This window comes from Cetorhinus maximus, chromosome 22, assembly GCF_964194155.1.
Source record: "Cetorhinus maximus chromosome 22, sCetMax3.hap1.1, whole genome shotgun sequence".
NCBI lineage: Eukaryota > Metazoa > Chordata > Chondrichthyes > Lamniformes > Cetorhinidae > Cetorhinus > Cetorhinus maximus.
The window spans coordinates 44,157,422-44,172,798 of NC_135900.1; the positions used below are offsets into that span (position 1 = coordinate 44,157,422).

Below are 15,377 nucleotides of genomic sequence, written 5' to 3' on the forward strand. Positions count from 1 at the left end.
GGCATTGGTGATTTGAGGGGTCATGGACTGGCACAGGGGTTGGGTGGGGGGAGGATGAGGTTTTGGGACCTTTAAACAATGCTGAGAGATCGGCTGCTGTGTTGGAAAACTGAGGCGGGCCTTCTACTCAGCCCACCTCTGCACCCATACTCCACATGCACTCCATCACAGCTCGCAAAATGCACTGCAAACCTGACCCCTGTGAAAGGACAAAAATGGCATTTGAAGTCACACATCGATGGTGTGCAGTTCAGGATCTGAGGAAGTGCGGAGGCCGGGTTTCCCTGAACCCCGGCAATGATTTGGCCCCATGTCTCTGGATCATTAATCCAAGCATCTAGATGACTAATCCAGTAACATAAACACTATGCTACTGTCCCTGTCCCTGAGAACAGTGCTATTCAGGAGCAGAATGTGAGCAAAGGATTCATGTTCATTTTTCCTCTATATTATACCCACCCCTCCTGTGTGCTTTTTCCATGTCTACATTATCTCACGGATTAATAGAGGCTGTTAGAAGAGATAACCAGGTCACTTTATTAACTCTCTCTTTGGTGTATCCATTTACTTCCTTTCAAGCCTCCCACTTCCCATTTCTCTCACCTTGTTTATCTCAGTCTCCTGTTCTGAAGAAGGCTGTATTTCTGTTCCTCTTGGACCTTCGTACTTTGGTAACTAAAACATACTCAAGCTATTTTCAAAGCAGCCCCCACCGATCCTGCTGGTTTTCCTGATCAACACCCAGTAGAATATGAAAATTTCATCGGTGTCCTAACTACATCTTACAGCCTCAATGTAAGTGTATTCATGAGGTTTCTGCCTGTTCCGTGAAGAAGCTTTGACCACCTAAATCGAGGTCAGTTCCAGAATTACATTAATGAGCATTGGACTACAAGTTTTTTTCCAGTTTTGTTTCACTTCCATCTAGTTCACTCTTCAAAACGTTGTTAGTGAGATGAAAATCATTCCGTGTGTGTGTGTGTGTGTGTGCGTGTGTGTGTGCAGGAGGTTGCAGCAGAGATTCTGGTCTACTCAACTTTTCCTACTGCACTAGATCTTTGCACCGCAAGTGCCAGTTTAAGAATCACACTTTATTTGGCAACAGGAGGAGAAGACGAAAAGCAGGGATGCAGGACTTGGAAAGTGAAGTGCACATACCCACTCTCACCCTCCCAGCCGAGTATATAGGCACAGGTCAAATGTTTCTTCACTTGGAAAACAATGCACATGGAAGATATATTTCACCAAGCAGGTGGTGACAGACTTGCATCTCATCCTGTAAATGACCTCCAGCAATCCCTGGAGCAAACACTGCACTGCCACAGTGCCGTCAGTACCAGTCAATCTACTGCCCATATACTAGTCTAGTGACTGACTTATTGTTTGTCAGATCAAACACCAACGCTGAAACTCTTCGAGTGTTTCACAAGTCTTCAACCATAACTCCGGCAGAATCTTTGAAAACTGAGTTGAAACTGGTCTCTGTTATTCTGTGAGCTTTCAACTATTATATGGGATAGAATTTCCCTCTGTTTCAAAAAAGCAAATATGATCAGGGGTAGGAAATCCCTCATTAGGAGCTCTCACTCCAATATCTAAGACGGTACGCCATACAAGTTGAAATGCACCAGCCCTATATTGGTGAAATTGAAGCCCATTGGGAGGGACCAGGCCAAGGAAGCATGTTAAAACCCCAAGGAAAGCCTCATTTACAATAAACAATCACTCATTTAAGCACAGGGAGCCAAGGTTGACGTGGTGCAGCTTCGGGATCTTCTGGGGAAAATCCCTCCCCATAGGAGGCTACAGGGATAGACTGTGCTGTAAATACACGCTGAAGTAATACTGTAATTGTCACATGAAAATTAGATGTTTCCCCAGCGATGCTGCAAACTCTAATGTGGTTAGTGCAGAAAGACTCCACTGAGCAGGATACCAACAGAGTTACTGAGGTAGTCACCTGGGCTGATTTGAAGTCACCCTTATCACTTTCTGGTTAGTGGGGGCTGTGAGATTTACCATTACTCAGGGTATCTTAAATTACACACAAGTTGCCTTGTTCCTGTGCTCTGCAAATTCCATGTACCAAAAGGATTTTCAGTTCAACAGTTAGCCCGTGAATATCTGCACAGGATCGTACATGTCAATGTCCACTTTCAGAGCAGTTGACATGACGCCTTTTCTTTTATCATCCTCATTTTTTCCAGTGTAAGACCCTGTACAAAAAGTGAAAGTTTTTTTGGATCCATAACCAAGATGTACATAGCTTTCAGGATTAGTGAACACACTGTTGAGACTGTAAGTAGTCAAGAATCTTGCTATTAAAATAATCTAAACTGTGGAAGACAAAGTATCCTGAATAAGGGCAGAAACATTCTGTAAACATAGCAAGAAAGTGATTTATAATACAGCCAAAATACAACAAACTGGTTTAAAGATGACCTGAGCCATCCCCTCAGCCATGTTGATCTCATGTTAACACTGTGGGCGTATCCTCATGTAAATTCACACCTGAAATTAATTGTTTGCATAGTTACAGCAGCCCCACACAAACCATGATCACTATCTTACAGAGCTGCCCCAAATCTTGCCTCTCAAAATTGAGCACTTTGTGACTGCCACTGGCAGAGTGACAAGCTGTGCCTTTGACCTTGGAGATTGCTTTGTGTTCAATGACTGTAGTTCTATCTCAGTGAGGTGTCTTTATTGAACTGATTGTAAGATGGCAGTTTACAGAACTTCCTGCCTGGGAGAGATCACATGACTACAGCAAGCCAGATAGGACAAGTAGTACTGTTGCTTTTCAAAACACAAACCAAGATTTCCGCTTTGAAGTACACTCACACTCAGTTGGGAGAAAGCAGGAGGGTGACTGGTGTTGGAAGCAGAAACATCAGGCACAATAATGGGCAGCATAGAAAGGGCTTTCAAGACTATTTCACTTCTACTCTTCCCAAGTTGATCGTACATGATGCTCAGACTGTGTGTAAAACATATGTTCCATTTCCTCCTCATCAACGTGTCTTATCTTGCTTAGCATAACTTCATCCCAAAAGGAAAATTCAGAGAACTCCAATTATTTCTTTGTCAGGCTTTACTTCATTTGAATTTTTATTCAGTTTTCAAGTTGAAACATATTTCATTAAGACCTGTCTGGATACTGGTGAATGTTTGTCCAAGTCCTCCACTGAATTAACAACTTTGTTAGGTGCAGTACTGATACTTCCACCGACGGTCCCTGTAATTGATAATGATAAAAAAACAAGTGGTCATTACTAATAGACCAGAGCATTACAGCCATATTATACTGCTCACCATATCCATTCATTCTGACACTCTGATCTGGATTTGCAGGTAGTGCAGAGGTGGTCTTGCAAATAAAGTGGTTCGGAGAGACCCTCCATCGAAATTTCCATCCCTGTGTCTGCCACAGTCTCCCTCCAGTGATCCCACCAAGGCCCTTATCAGCCTGACAGATGCACACCACATCACATTTAAATGAATCATGGAGCTTGGCCAGCTTGACCCCACCCTCTCTGCACACCTGCCCAATAACCCAGAAAATCATCACCATTATAAAGAGGAATTGGTGAGCCTGTTAGCGTTACCAGTGGGAAGATTGAGAAGGTGAAAGGTCTATACTTTGAAGCTGCAGTTTCTGAGTTTTTAAAGGTACAATGTGAAATGTGCTAAGGGTTTAAAGATCACTCTTCACAGCCAATGAACAGATTTTGCTGTGGACATTCTATTGTTCCTGTACTTTGAGGTGTAAAGGATACAAGCCAAGAGAGTGCAGCAATAGGTAACACCTGACCCACAGCTATCTGTGCCATGGGGTCTACAGACACTAAAAAAAATAAGAAAAGATGTAGAGGATATATCATATTTAATTCCTGAGAAAACCATATTGAATCCAAACTAGAGTCCATGCTCTACAACATCACATTGTACTTCCTTTGCAGAGTTCTCTACAGTCATGCTATGGTCTAAATATTGGCCTGTTGGTACAGCAGTACAATTCCCCCAAATCTTTGAGTTGCCAGCAACCAGCATGGTCAAACTCTGGAGATGTGTCTCCCAGTATCATTGATTCCAGCTGCTATTAGTCCTCCTGCTGTTCACAAAAAGATCTAAGCAAAATTTTTATTAAGCAGCAAGTTACTTACTCACGATAGTTGTTGTGGTAGCTGGAAACCCCCACAAGGTAGGTAGAGTTAGGAGCTTTCCAACTGAAGTAAGCATCAAAAAGATTGAGATAGTCTGTCCAGAAACAGTCCTTATTGCAGACGTTCTTAACATGGCAGCAGTAAAATTTCCACCTGAGAAAGATAAAACAGTGAATGTGAATCATTTCAGAAACAATATTGGGACTATGTTGGAGTTATAGTCCTAGTAACAATATGATAATGTAGAGTAGATGAAAAATCTAAAATAGTTGAGATTGCATACATTTGTCAAAAAAAGCACAGCAAGGTGGTGGGGAGGGGGGCATAAGTGTTACTTTATTCCCGAGAGCTGGGTGGGCACAAGCTGAAGTCTGGGACTGCTCGCTAAGCAGCACTAAATTGGAAATTACAGCACACCGCCCCCCCAGCACTAGCACCACCCCACCACCCCACCTCTTCCAGCAATCACTGTCACTTCCAAGAGGAAATTATCCACTCTTTTTAGGGACAGGAGGCACCATCACATGTCCCCAACCTATTTTGCCACCTTCCCAGGGCTACATTAGAAATCCTAAGTTGTCAGAGAAGATTGCATCCAATTGCCAGAAAGCAATGTGGTCAACCATCAGCCAAATTCTGCCTGAATGTAGAGGTATATCCCAGGGGGTAAATTATACCAAGACCACAAAAAGATAGGCAAGCAACACTTCACCTTCACAGACGTGAAGGCACATTTAATATTTTATTATCTAAATGTCTTTGTTCTGTCAAACAGCCACAGACCCAATGAAGACCAGGTGATTATATGAAATATTGTTCCTGCCTCAGTGTTTTGGGTCTGTGGAACAGGCTGCCACCAAAAGCAGCTCATGTCATGTCAACAAACTTCTTCAAAAATACACTACATAAATATCTGATCGGGTCGAAGGTTCTCAGAACAGATAGAGAGGGATGATCAATTGATCATACAGTCCATCCACGGTGCTGCTGGGACCATGGAAAGTCATGTCAAGGAAAGCAGTCAGAGGTGGATAACGTAAGACACAAGGTTAGATTGATATTGTGGAATTTCACAGCAAGTAACTGTTGGGAAAATGGAAGCAAAGAGAGCTTTTACACCATGATCATTTTGATGAGATTAAGTAGATTGGATGGAGGTCATTGTACAGAGTTTTTGCACAGGGTCTGTGGGAAAAATTGGCCTTGTGCCCTGAAAGTGTCTTTTTTTCTGTTCTGTGCTAGTCACATTCGTACCTCACCAGACAGGATTCCATCATTATACATCAGTCCTGGGGGAAGCCTGCTTGCAACAATGATCAGGCTTCCACAGGGGTTTCAGAGGTTTTTAACTGCTTGATTCACTTTTTGGCATATTTATGCTGCAGATTTTCTTTTATAGGTATATTGCTGGCAGCACTGAGCTGAATTTCCACTCCAGGGACAGGGAACCAAAGTCAGGGCTGTTTCTGAACCTGCCCAGGGTGATATAGTCACTCATTAGGATCTTCCCTGGGGTGCATCCTTAATTGCCATGGAGACTGTTTCTCTGTCCAATTAAGGATGGTGGGTGGGCTCCTGAATCCAGATGGTCAATCAGAAACCTTTCAGCTTGAAAGGGACAGCGGGCTGCAATGGAAGGTGGGTAACAGAGTGCTTTCTTCTCTCCAACCTTTTTTTTAATAACATCTTTAGTTAAAAAATAGATTCAGTAGCCAGATCACCACTGTGGGGTGGGGGCGGGGGGGGGGGGGCTGGCGGGGGAGTCCCTCCACAGGGCACCTGTGGCTGCTCCTGCACTCAGGCAGGCAGGCACGGAGGGCCTCAAGGCCTTCCTAGAGCACTTACCAGCCCCTCGCAACTCCCCTCTGCCCAGGCTGCCATTGGGTGTCCACCGCCAGGCACCTGAACTGCCATTGCGGGAATCTGAAGTCAATTGGAAAATTACAGCCTGCCAGTCTGCCTCCTTTAAACGGCCTCAATAAGGCTCAATGAGCCTGATCAGCTACCACCCTCTTCGTCCCCACTGGGTGTGGGTAGATATCACAGCCAGCCCCGATCCCACCTCCACAAAAATGGCCTGGAGGGTGGATGAAGCTGGGGAACCAGTATGACGGGAATTTTCAGCCTAGCCTACCTCCAATACCCGCCCCAGTGTGGGCAAGATTCCAGCCTATGTACAAATGGAGCTCTTGGCATGTTTAAAGGCAAGTGCTGGATCAGCTCCAAATTCAAACTTTTAAAATTAGTGAAGAGCAAATAAACTTGGCTCTTTTCAGGCATTAAAACATTAAGGTAATCCAGAATTATGGCAGCTGTAAAGTGGCTGTCTGAACACAAAACAAAATGAAGCAACCTCTTTAAGGTTCCTTGCCCTACCTGGAAAATTCTAAGTGGCCTCAAACTGCTAACTTGAAAGCACAGTTGTACTGCAGTTCCTGCATTGATGTGCATTGATGCTATAAATGTAACCATTCAGTGCTGAGTTTGTAAACTGTATTTACATTTAGATAACAACACCTCATAATGAAAGTAGTGGGAAAGTGTAGTGAAGTGCAGATTAATGGTTGAATACATCATGCGATATGTGAAAGCAGTCCAAACCAAGACTGCATAATATGAATTCCAAGAAGAGAGAAAGATAAAGGGGTGATCCAATAGAGGTCTTAAGATTTTGAAAGGTTTTGGAGAGTAAATGTGCAGGTGATGTTTTCATTTGTTGAGAAGTCCAAAACTAGGGGTAATAAATATAAAATAGTCACCAATACATCCAACAGGAGATTGAGGAGGCACTTGTTTATCCAAAGAGTAATTAGAATGTAGAACTCACTACCACATCAAGTAGTTGAGGCGAATAGCATGGATGCATTTAAGAGGTAGGCACAGAAGGGAGAAAGGAAGGGTTTGCCGCTAAAGTTAAATGAAGAGAGGTAGGAGGAGGTTCATGTGAAGTGTCAGGCTGAATGGCCTGTTTCTTTGCTGTAAATTCTATGTAATGGCATAAATGTGATCCATTGTCATCAGAATCTTGAGTTGAGATTATTTTTTAAAAATATTATTTTTTCTCAGTCAGCCACCCAATTATGTTCAATATATTGCATACTTTAGTCTAGATTTATACATAATAATGCTTGTAACATCAATACACAACACAGAGCCTGCAGTAAAACTGCGTTTTTAGGGGCTGAAAAAAAGTTTTAACATTGACTTTGTTTACATTAACAAATGGAGGATATTATACCCAATTATTATGAAAATTGTCCAGATATTATACAGAAATGAACAATGCTATTAGTTTCCAAAATACCTCCTGTCCTTGTAATGCTGTGATAAGCCTCCATACCACTAATAATGGAGCCAAATGGGCAGGTGAAGGTAAACTCTTCATCAAAGGCGTTCACGTAGTTTGTCCATACACAAGTTGGCAGCTCACTGAATGTCATCTTACGTTGGAAATCCCACAAACGATCTTCATAGTAACTGTGATGTTGACTAGAACAGAAAACCCAAAAAGCATTTTTAGGACAACTACAAGTGATAGAAGTTGGGTGGGGGGGTCTGTGAATTTGGCAGCTACCTTTTCACTAAAATGTGCATTCAAATTAAACTACAAACTCAGAGGATGATAGCCTCCTCCCTCTGTTAGTTATAAAGATACTAACTAGATTGAGCTAAGGCAGCATTAACCCGAAAGTCATGATTCCACATCACAGTCAACCTGTGCATAGGTTATACACCCAGCTCAGCTCTACATACAAAACAAGAGGTGAGCAATGGTGATCTGGCCACCCTCTTTTAGTTGCTGATAATTATAGGACAGCCCAAAGAGGAAATGCAGAAATTATAAACAATAAAAACTCTCTTTGTGACATATCCTTAGACCTAACAGGTGCCTACCAGCTTATTGTGCAGTGATCTGAGGTCACTTACCTGCTAACTGAATCAATTGTATTAAATGTGGGACAAGTAAAAAGCAGCTTATCATCAAACTCATTCACCCAACGATTTTCTGAAATAGAGCACAGTCATTAAACAAAATTGACTTTCTAATTCACCATGCATTCAATCTAATAAGAGTACAAATGGAACATATCTCAGGACACTGACTATCAACAAAGTGTGGAATACAGGTTTAGCACCCCACAGGGGAGATGTTTACCTCCTGGGGGCTCCATGCTAAGGTTCTGTTTGGGGCCTCCACAAAGCAATAATACTAAATACAACCTACAAATCTGCATCTGAGAAAAGGATTCATTGGGAAGGTCACCACTCAAAACATTAATTTGTCTCTTCAAATATTGACCAGGCCACCACATTAATTCCAATATTTGTTGGTTTAATTACAAAGTATTGAGGTTTCTCTAGCTTGTATATTTATAGTTTGATTCATTTATAGGGACACTCCTTAAATGATTCTGGTCTGAGCGGCACATGCATAAAAGCATAGAAAGAGAGAGAAGTAGGAAGAGGGAAGGGAGACAGGGAGGTGAGAGAAAGGAGGGGAGGGAGAGGGTGCAGAGAAGGAGGGATGGAATGAAGGGAGAGGAGAGGAGAGGGAAGGAAAGAGGGATGGAAGAATGAAGGGGAGATTTCCCAGCAGTTTGGGAGTTTCCACTGACCCTTAAGCTCCCCTCACACCTGCAGAAAGTGAGCCTTATACCATGTTAGTGATTGTAAATTATGAATGAGTGAAGTGTGTTGATGGAATTCAAATCGGATGGTCAAGCCAAACCCAAGACAGCGAGCTTTTCATTATTGAGTTTATTGAGTTGCTCAGTCTCACAGCTCTCCTACCACACAACCCAGTGTCCCAGCTATTTCCCATTTAGAGACTCTTTTGAATAAAACAAATGATCAACAAATCAAACTAACAGAAAAAGAGGGGAGTGGATAAATAGCGCCTGGTGGGGCACTGTAACTGAAACAAAACATCAACAGAAACTTACAAAACCAAATCAAAATTCAAAAAAAGCATTCCAGAAATTGCAAGTACTTCAACTTTAATTAAACACAAAAGCAACAGTCCAACAGGAGGTTACTTTCCAAACATTTTCGAAAAGCAAAATTCCTGGAGTTTTAAATGGCGAGGTGGGTGATGATGTGCAAGAATCAGATTTAGATGTTCAGCATCAGTCCAAAACAAAGTTGACTCGGACAGATCAGTTTTCACAGTAAATGCAAACCGTAGCCACAGCATGGAACCAGGATGTGAGTAGCAGATTCCACTTGGAATCCTTCAGATTTACATTTTATGCATAGATTTATGGCAGCTCAACTTACAGAGGAGTCCATCAGCAGAGGTGAAGGTGAGTAGCTGGGTGAGTAACGAGGGTATCCTCAGGCTTCCCAACTGACTCCCACCCCATGAAATTGCATAGGCTTCACATTCACAGAACGCCACCTGGTACCCTGAGAAAGTGCCAAGAAGCAACTGAAAATTGAGAAAACCATCTCTAAGCTACATTGGCAAGCCCTCCAATGAGGATGCCATTGGTAAAGGCTTGGCAATCCGCTGCTCCCACATTTACCACTGTTCTATGGCACTGGGCAGATCAGAGGGATAGATAATTTGAAATATAAAGCAGAGTAGGAATGCAGTATTATTGCCATCAAGGTAAGTTTTCACTGGTTTATTTTTCATTTATATTTTAGAAATATTTTATTTCAATCTTGCATCCTGCTCTTGCTGTGCACGATGGGCCATTTAAGACAGATGCCTGCCCAACCCCTATCAGCCAGGAATTTGGCAAAATAATGTTGTCACCATCACTCAAGAAACGTGCAAGAGCACTTCAGCATGTGGAAGATGGTGATTCTTCCTCCTCATTCTGCGATGACAAACCAAAGGGTGGGATTTTCCGGTCCTCCCAGTGGCAGGCAAAGTGGTGAGCTGGACCAGAAAATTTGGAGTGTGGCCAAAAGTCAGTTTTCTGCCGGCATAAAAACGGATTGCAATTTTCCCCTCCAGACATTCATGGTGGGTCAGGTAGCCCATTGCGCCATGTCAGGAACCGTATCCACATGCCTTTGCAATTCCTGAATGCTCATTAAAATCCCAGCTTTCCAGAATCAACTGGGGAGACAGTGCCGTAGTAGTAATATCACTGGACTAGTAATTCAGAGACCTAGGCTAAAGTTCTGGGGGCATGGGTTCAAATCCCACCACAGCAGCTGGTGGAATTTGAATTCAGTTAGTAAATCTGGAATATAAAACTAGCCCCAGTGATGGGGACCATGAAACTATCAATTGTCGTAAAAACTCATCTGGTTCATTAATGTCCTTTAGAGAAGGAAATCTGCCATCTTTACCTGGTCTGGCCTACATGTGACTCCAGATCCGCAGGAACGTGGTTGACTCTTAACTGCTCTCGGAAATTACCTAAAAAGGTCAGTTCAAAGGCACTTAGGGATGGGCAACAAATGCTGGCCTTGCCAGCGACGCCCACATCCCGTGAAAGAATAAAGAAAAGAAACCACGCTCACACTAATGGCCACACTGATGGCTAATTAGACCGGTGTGAATCATGACCAGATATAACTGACATGCACCTGGTGAACTGCACTTCACTCACAACTTCAAGGTTTGTATGTGCAGCATTCTCCAACTTTTCACCGTACTGCTCTCGTGGCTGCTCCGACACCATGCCAAGTCTGCTCAGGGAAGACCAGTAGGAAGGGAAAGGGGACTGGAAGGTACACACTTGACGGCGGAGGGGGGGAGGGGGGGGTCGGTGAGATTAGACAGAAGCAAGGCAAGGGCTATTATAGGGAGAAGAGATAGTGATTGGCTGGAGGTTCACCTACATTAAAGAGCACTCTCAGTTTCGGAGGGTGGGTGAAGACTGGATGGACCTTAACTGGCTTGCTGGGAGATGCCGATTTCACCTTTGACACCAGTATGGTCTCTGTCCTCACTACCCAGATCTGCCACCTGCTCTCCAAAGCGGTTGAGTGGCCTGAGCTCCGGCATCCCCCCTCCAGTCTAGGATCTCTCCCTGTTGTGACACTCAGCCAATTCTGAATCCAATTTGCCAAATTGCCTCGGATCCCATGGGCTCTTAACTTCGTATCAGTCTCCCATGCGGGACCTTATCAAAAGCCTTGCTGAAGTCCAAGTAGACTAAGTCAAATGCATTGCCCTCATCTACACGCCTGGTCACCTCTTCGAAAAATTCAATCAAATTGGGCAGGCATGACCTCCCCTTAACAAAACCATGCGGACTGCCCTTGATTAATCCCCGTCTCTCCAAGTGTAGATTAATTCTGTCCCTCAGAATTGTTTCCAATAGTTTCCCCACCACTGAGGTTAGACTGACTAGCCTGTAGTTCCCTGGTTTATCCCTTCCTCCCTTCTTGAATAACAGTACCACAGTGGCTGTCCTCCAGTCCTCTGGCACCTCTCCTGTGGCCACAGAGGTATTGAAAATTATTGCCAGTGCCCCTGCTATCTCCTCCCTTGCCTCACTCAACAGCCTGGGATACATTTCATTCGGGCGTGGAGATTTATCTACTTTTAAGCCTAGCAGACCACTTAGAACCTCCTCCCTTTCTATGCTCATTTATTTAATTATATCACAGTCCTTCTGCCTGATTTCCATACCCACGTCGTCCCTCTCTCTTGTGAACACCGACACAAAGTATTCATTCAGAACCCTGCCTACGTCTTCTGGCTCCACACACAAATTACAACTATGGTCCTTAATGGGCCCTACTCTTTACCTAGTTATCCTCTTACTCTTAATGTACTTCTAAAATAACTTTGGATTTTCCTTTATTTTACTTGCCAATGTTTTTTCATGTCCCCTTTTTGCTCTCCTAATTTCCTTTTTAAGTTCCCCCCTACACATTCTATACTCCTCTAGGGCTTCCGCTGTTTTGAGCCCCTGATATCTGCCATAAGTCTCTCTTTTTCTCTTTATCCAATCCTGTATATCCCTCAACATCCAGGGTTCCCTGGATTTGTTGGTCCCACCCTTTGTCTTTACTGGAATATGTTGGCCCTGTACTCTCCCTGTTTCCTTCTTGAATGAGCCCCACTGCTCTGACGCAGATTTACCTAAAAGTAGCTGCTCCCAGTCCACTCTGGCCAAATCATATCTGATCTTATTAAAATCAGCCCTCCCCCAATTTAGAACTCTGATTTCTGGTCCATCCTTGTCCTTTTCCAGAACAACCTTGAATCTAACTGAGTTATGATCACTGTCTGCAAAATGCTCCCCCACTGATACCTCTACATTTGTCTGGCTTGATTCCTTAAAATTAAGTCCAGGACCACCCCCTCTCTTGTAGGACCTTCTACGTACTGGCTTAAAAAGCTCTCCTGGAGGCATTTTAAGAATTTCATTCCCTCTAAACCTATCACACTATGACTAATCCAGTTAATGTTGGGGAAGTTGAAATCCCCCGCTATTATTACCCTATTACTTTCACACTTCGCTGAAATTTGCCTACATATCTGCTCTTCTATTTCTCCCTGACTGTTTGTGGGCCGAAAGTGCACTCCCAGCAACGTGAATGCTCCTTTTTTGTTTTTAAGTTCTACCCATATGGCTTCATTTGAGGAGCCTTCTAAGATGTCATCCCTCCTTACTGTTGTAATTGATTCCTTGATCAATATTGTGATACCCTCTCCACTTTTACCTCCTTACCTGTCTCACCTGATGACCCTATATCCTGGAATATTGAGCTGCCAATCCTGCCCCTCTCTCAACCATGTCTCTGTAACAGCAATGACATCATACTTCCATGTGTTAATTTGTGCCCTCAACTCATCTGCCTTATTTGTCAGATGCCTTGCATTAAAATAAATACCATCCAACCTTGCCAAACTCCCCTGTGCCTTAACTGGCCTATAATTTCTATGCTTTCCAGACTCACTTGCTCTCTCTTCTAATTTTGGCTGTGCATCTCCCCCTGCTAAACCGCCTCTCAGGATCCCATCCCCCTGCCAAGTTAGTTTAAACCCTCCCAACTAGCAAATCTCCGCGCAAGGATTTTGGTCCCATTCCAGTTCAGGTGCAACCCGTCCGCCTTGTACAGGTTCCACTGTCCCCAGAAATGGTCCCAATGTCCCAGGAATCTAAAGCCCTCCCTCCTGCACCATCTCTTCAGCCGCGCATTCATTTGGACTAATCTCCTATTTCTATACTCACCAGCTCGTGGCTAGTAATCCAGAGGTTACAACCTTTGAGGTCCTGTTTTTTAATCTGTTCCCTAGGACCCTAAATTCTGCTTGTAGGACCTCATCCCTCTTTCTACCTATTTTGTTGGTACCAATATGTACCATAATCTCTGTCTGTTTGTCCTTCCCCTTTAGAATGTCCTGCAGCCGTTCGGTGACGTCCTTGACCCTGGCACCAGGGAGGCAACATAACATCCTGGAGTCACGTCTATGGCCACAGAAACGCCTGTCTATTTCTCTTACTATTGAGTCTCCTACCACTATTGCTCTTCCCCAATTTTTCCTTCCCCCACCCCCCGTGCAGCTGAGCCACTCACAGTGCCATGAACGTGCTCGCACTCCTCAGATGAACCATCACTCTCTCCGTTTTCCAACACAGAAAAACGGTTCTCGAGTGAGATGCACCCTGGGGATTTCCTGACTATCTGTCTGGCACCTTTCTTCTGACTAATGGTCACCCATTCCCTCTCTGTCTGCACTTCCATAAGAGCTATGGGGTGACCATGTCTGAAAACATGCTATCCACGAAACTCTCAGCCTCACGGATGCACCTCAGTGCTTCCAGCTGCCGCTCAAGCTCCGAAACTCAGAGCTCAAGTAGCTGCAGCTGGTGGCACTTCCTGCACACGTGGTCAGTCAGAGTACAAGGAGCTGTACTAGGACTTCCCACATGTTGCAGGTGGTACATAAAATGGGACTGAGCTGCTCTGCCATGCTTCTAGTTGAAAATAAACCTTACTTTAAGTTAGAGTAAAAAATAAGTTAAATTATTTATGTACTTTAAATAAAAGTTAGAACCCTTACCTTTCCTTAGCTTAATCTATTATAAACTGGAGAAAAACACTTACCCATTACTCACCAATCAGCTCTCACCTTTGTGCTGATGTCACTTTTTGAAACTTCCCTGCACTCGCGCTGGTTCTGATCTCTCCACCGCTCTCTCGCACTGTCTTGTGATGTCACTCTTGTTATTTTCAACAAGAACTGACTGCAGGACACTCTTCCCAGACTGCTTCACCGCGATGCTGACTGCAGGACACTCTTCCCAGACTGCGTCACTGCGGTGCTGACTGCAGGACACTCTTCCCAGGCTGCTTCACCGTGATGCTGACTGCAGGACACTCTTCTCAGACAGCTTACAAGCGATGCTGACTGCAGGACACTCTTTTCAGACAGCTTCACAGCGATGCTGACTGCTGGACACTCTTCCCAGACTGCTTCTCAGCGATGCTTACTGCAGGACACTCTTCCCAGCCTTCCCATGGAGTCCTCCATGCACACATACGTGGGCACCACTTCATCAGAGAGCAGGCTGATGCACTCCTCTGAATCACGGGCCACTCTGTTGAAGGCTTCCAAAAGCTCTTGCTTACTCTCCATGATGAGTTGGAAGGCCGAATCCAGAGGCTTGCCATCTGACTCAGGCCTCACAGAAGCCTCTTCTTCAAGTGCTGGAGAGCTCAGCTGAAGCTGCCTCTTCCTGTGGACACATGTCAGTGCAGCAACCACCAGATTGTGAACCCAAGCCTCATCGAGGTGTGTCTCTCTGCGCTGGTGAAGGGTGTCGGTAACCACTGTGATGGGTCTTCCAGGCTGCTTACTTCCAATGGAGGTGGTGTCCTCTTTGCTGGAGGTGAGGGCCTGGATGGAGCCGAGGGCCTGACTGGCTGAGGGTGTCAGTCGCTTGGCAGAACTCCCTCTGAATCAAAGTAGAGATGGTTAGTGCATGGCAACCAAGTCAAAAGCAGGGGAGAAGGCAGGCACTGTTGCATTGAGAGGGGGATGATGTGGTGCAAGATCCTCACATGGGCCCTCATCGTCACCACAGGCATGGCCCATGTCTTCACCAGTCAGCACGATGGCATGTTCCTCAAAGTGAGTGAGGGGCCGAATGTGGGCCAATCCACCCCCTGTCTGGGACCTCTCCAACCTGTTGTGAACATGCTTCTCCTGCATGAAAACAAGTGGAGAGAGAGTGAGCAGAACGCATGGCACTGCGTGGAATGTTTGTGTGTGAGCGGATCCATGGACAG

General features: G+C 44.5%; 1 protein-coding gene across 1 annotated transcript; it reads right to left on the reverse strand.

Annotated features, from left to right (window-relative positions):
- Positions 1 to 3,204: 3,204 nt before the first annotated feature.
- LOC144696826 (hemagglutinin/amebocyte aggregation factor-like) lies at positions 3,205 to 14,724 on the reverse strand. Its single transcript, XM_078568573.1, is given in 6 exon segments — positions 3,205 to 3,238; positions 4,167 to 4,319; positions 7,471 to 7,486; positions 7,489 to 7,655; positions 8,094 to 8,172; positions 14,580 to 14,724. Coding segments are annotated over 6 exon segments (594 nt in total).
- Positions 14,725 to 15,377: the final 653 nt, after the last annotated feature.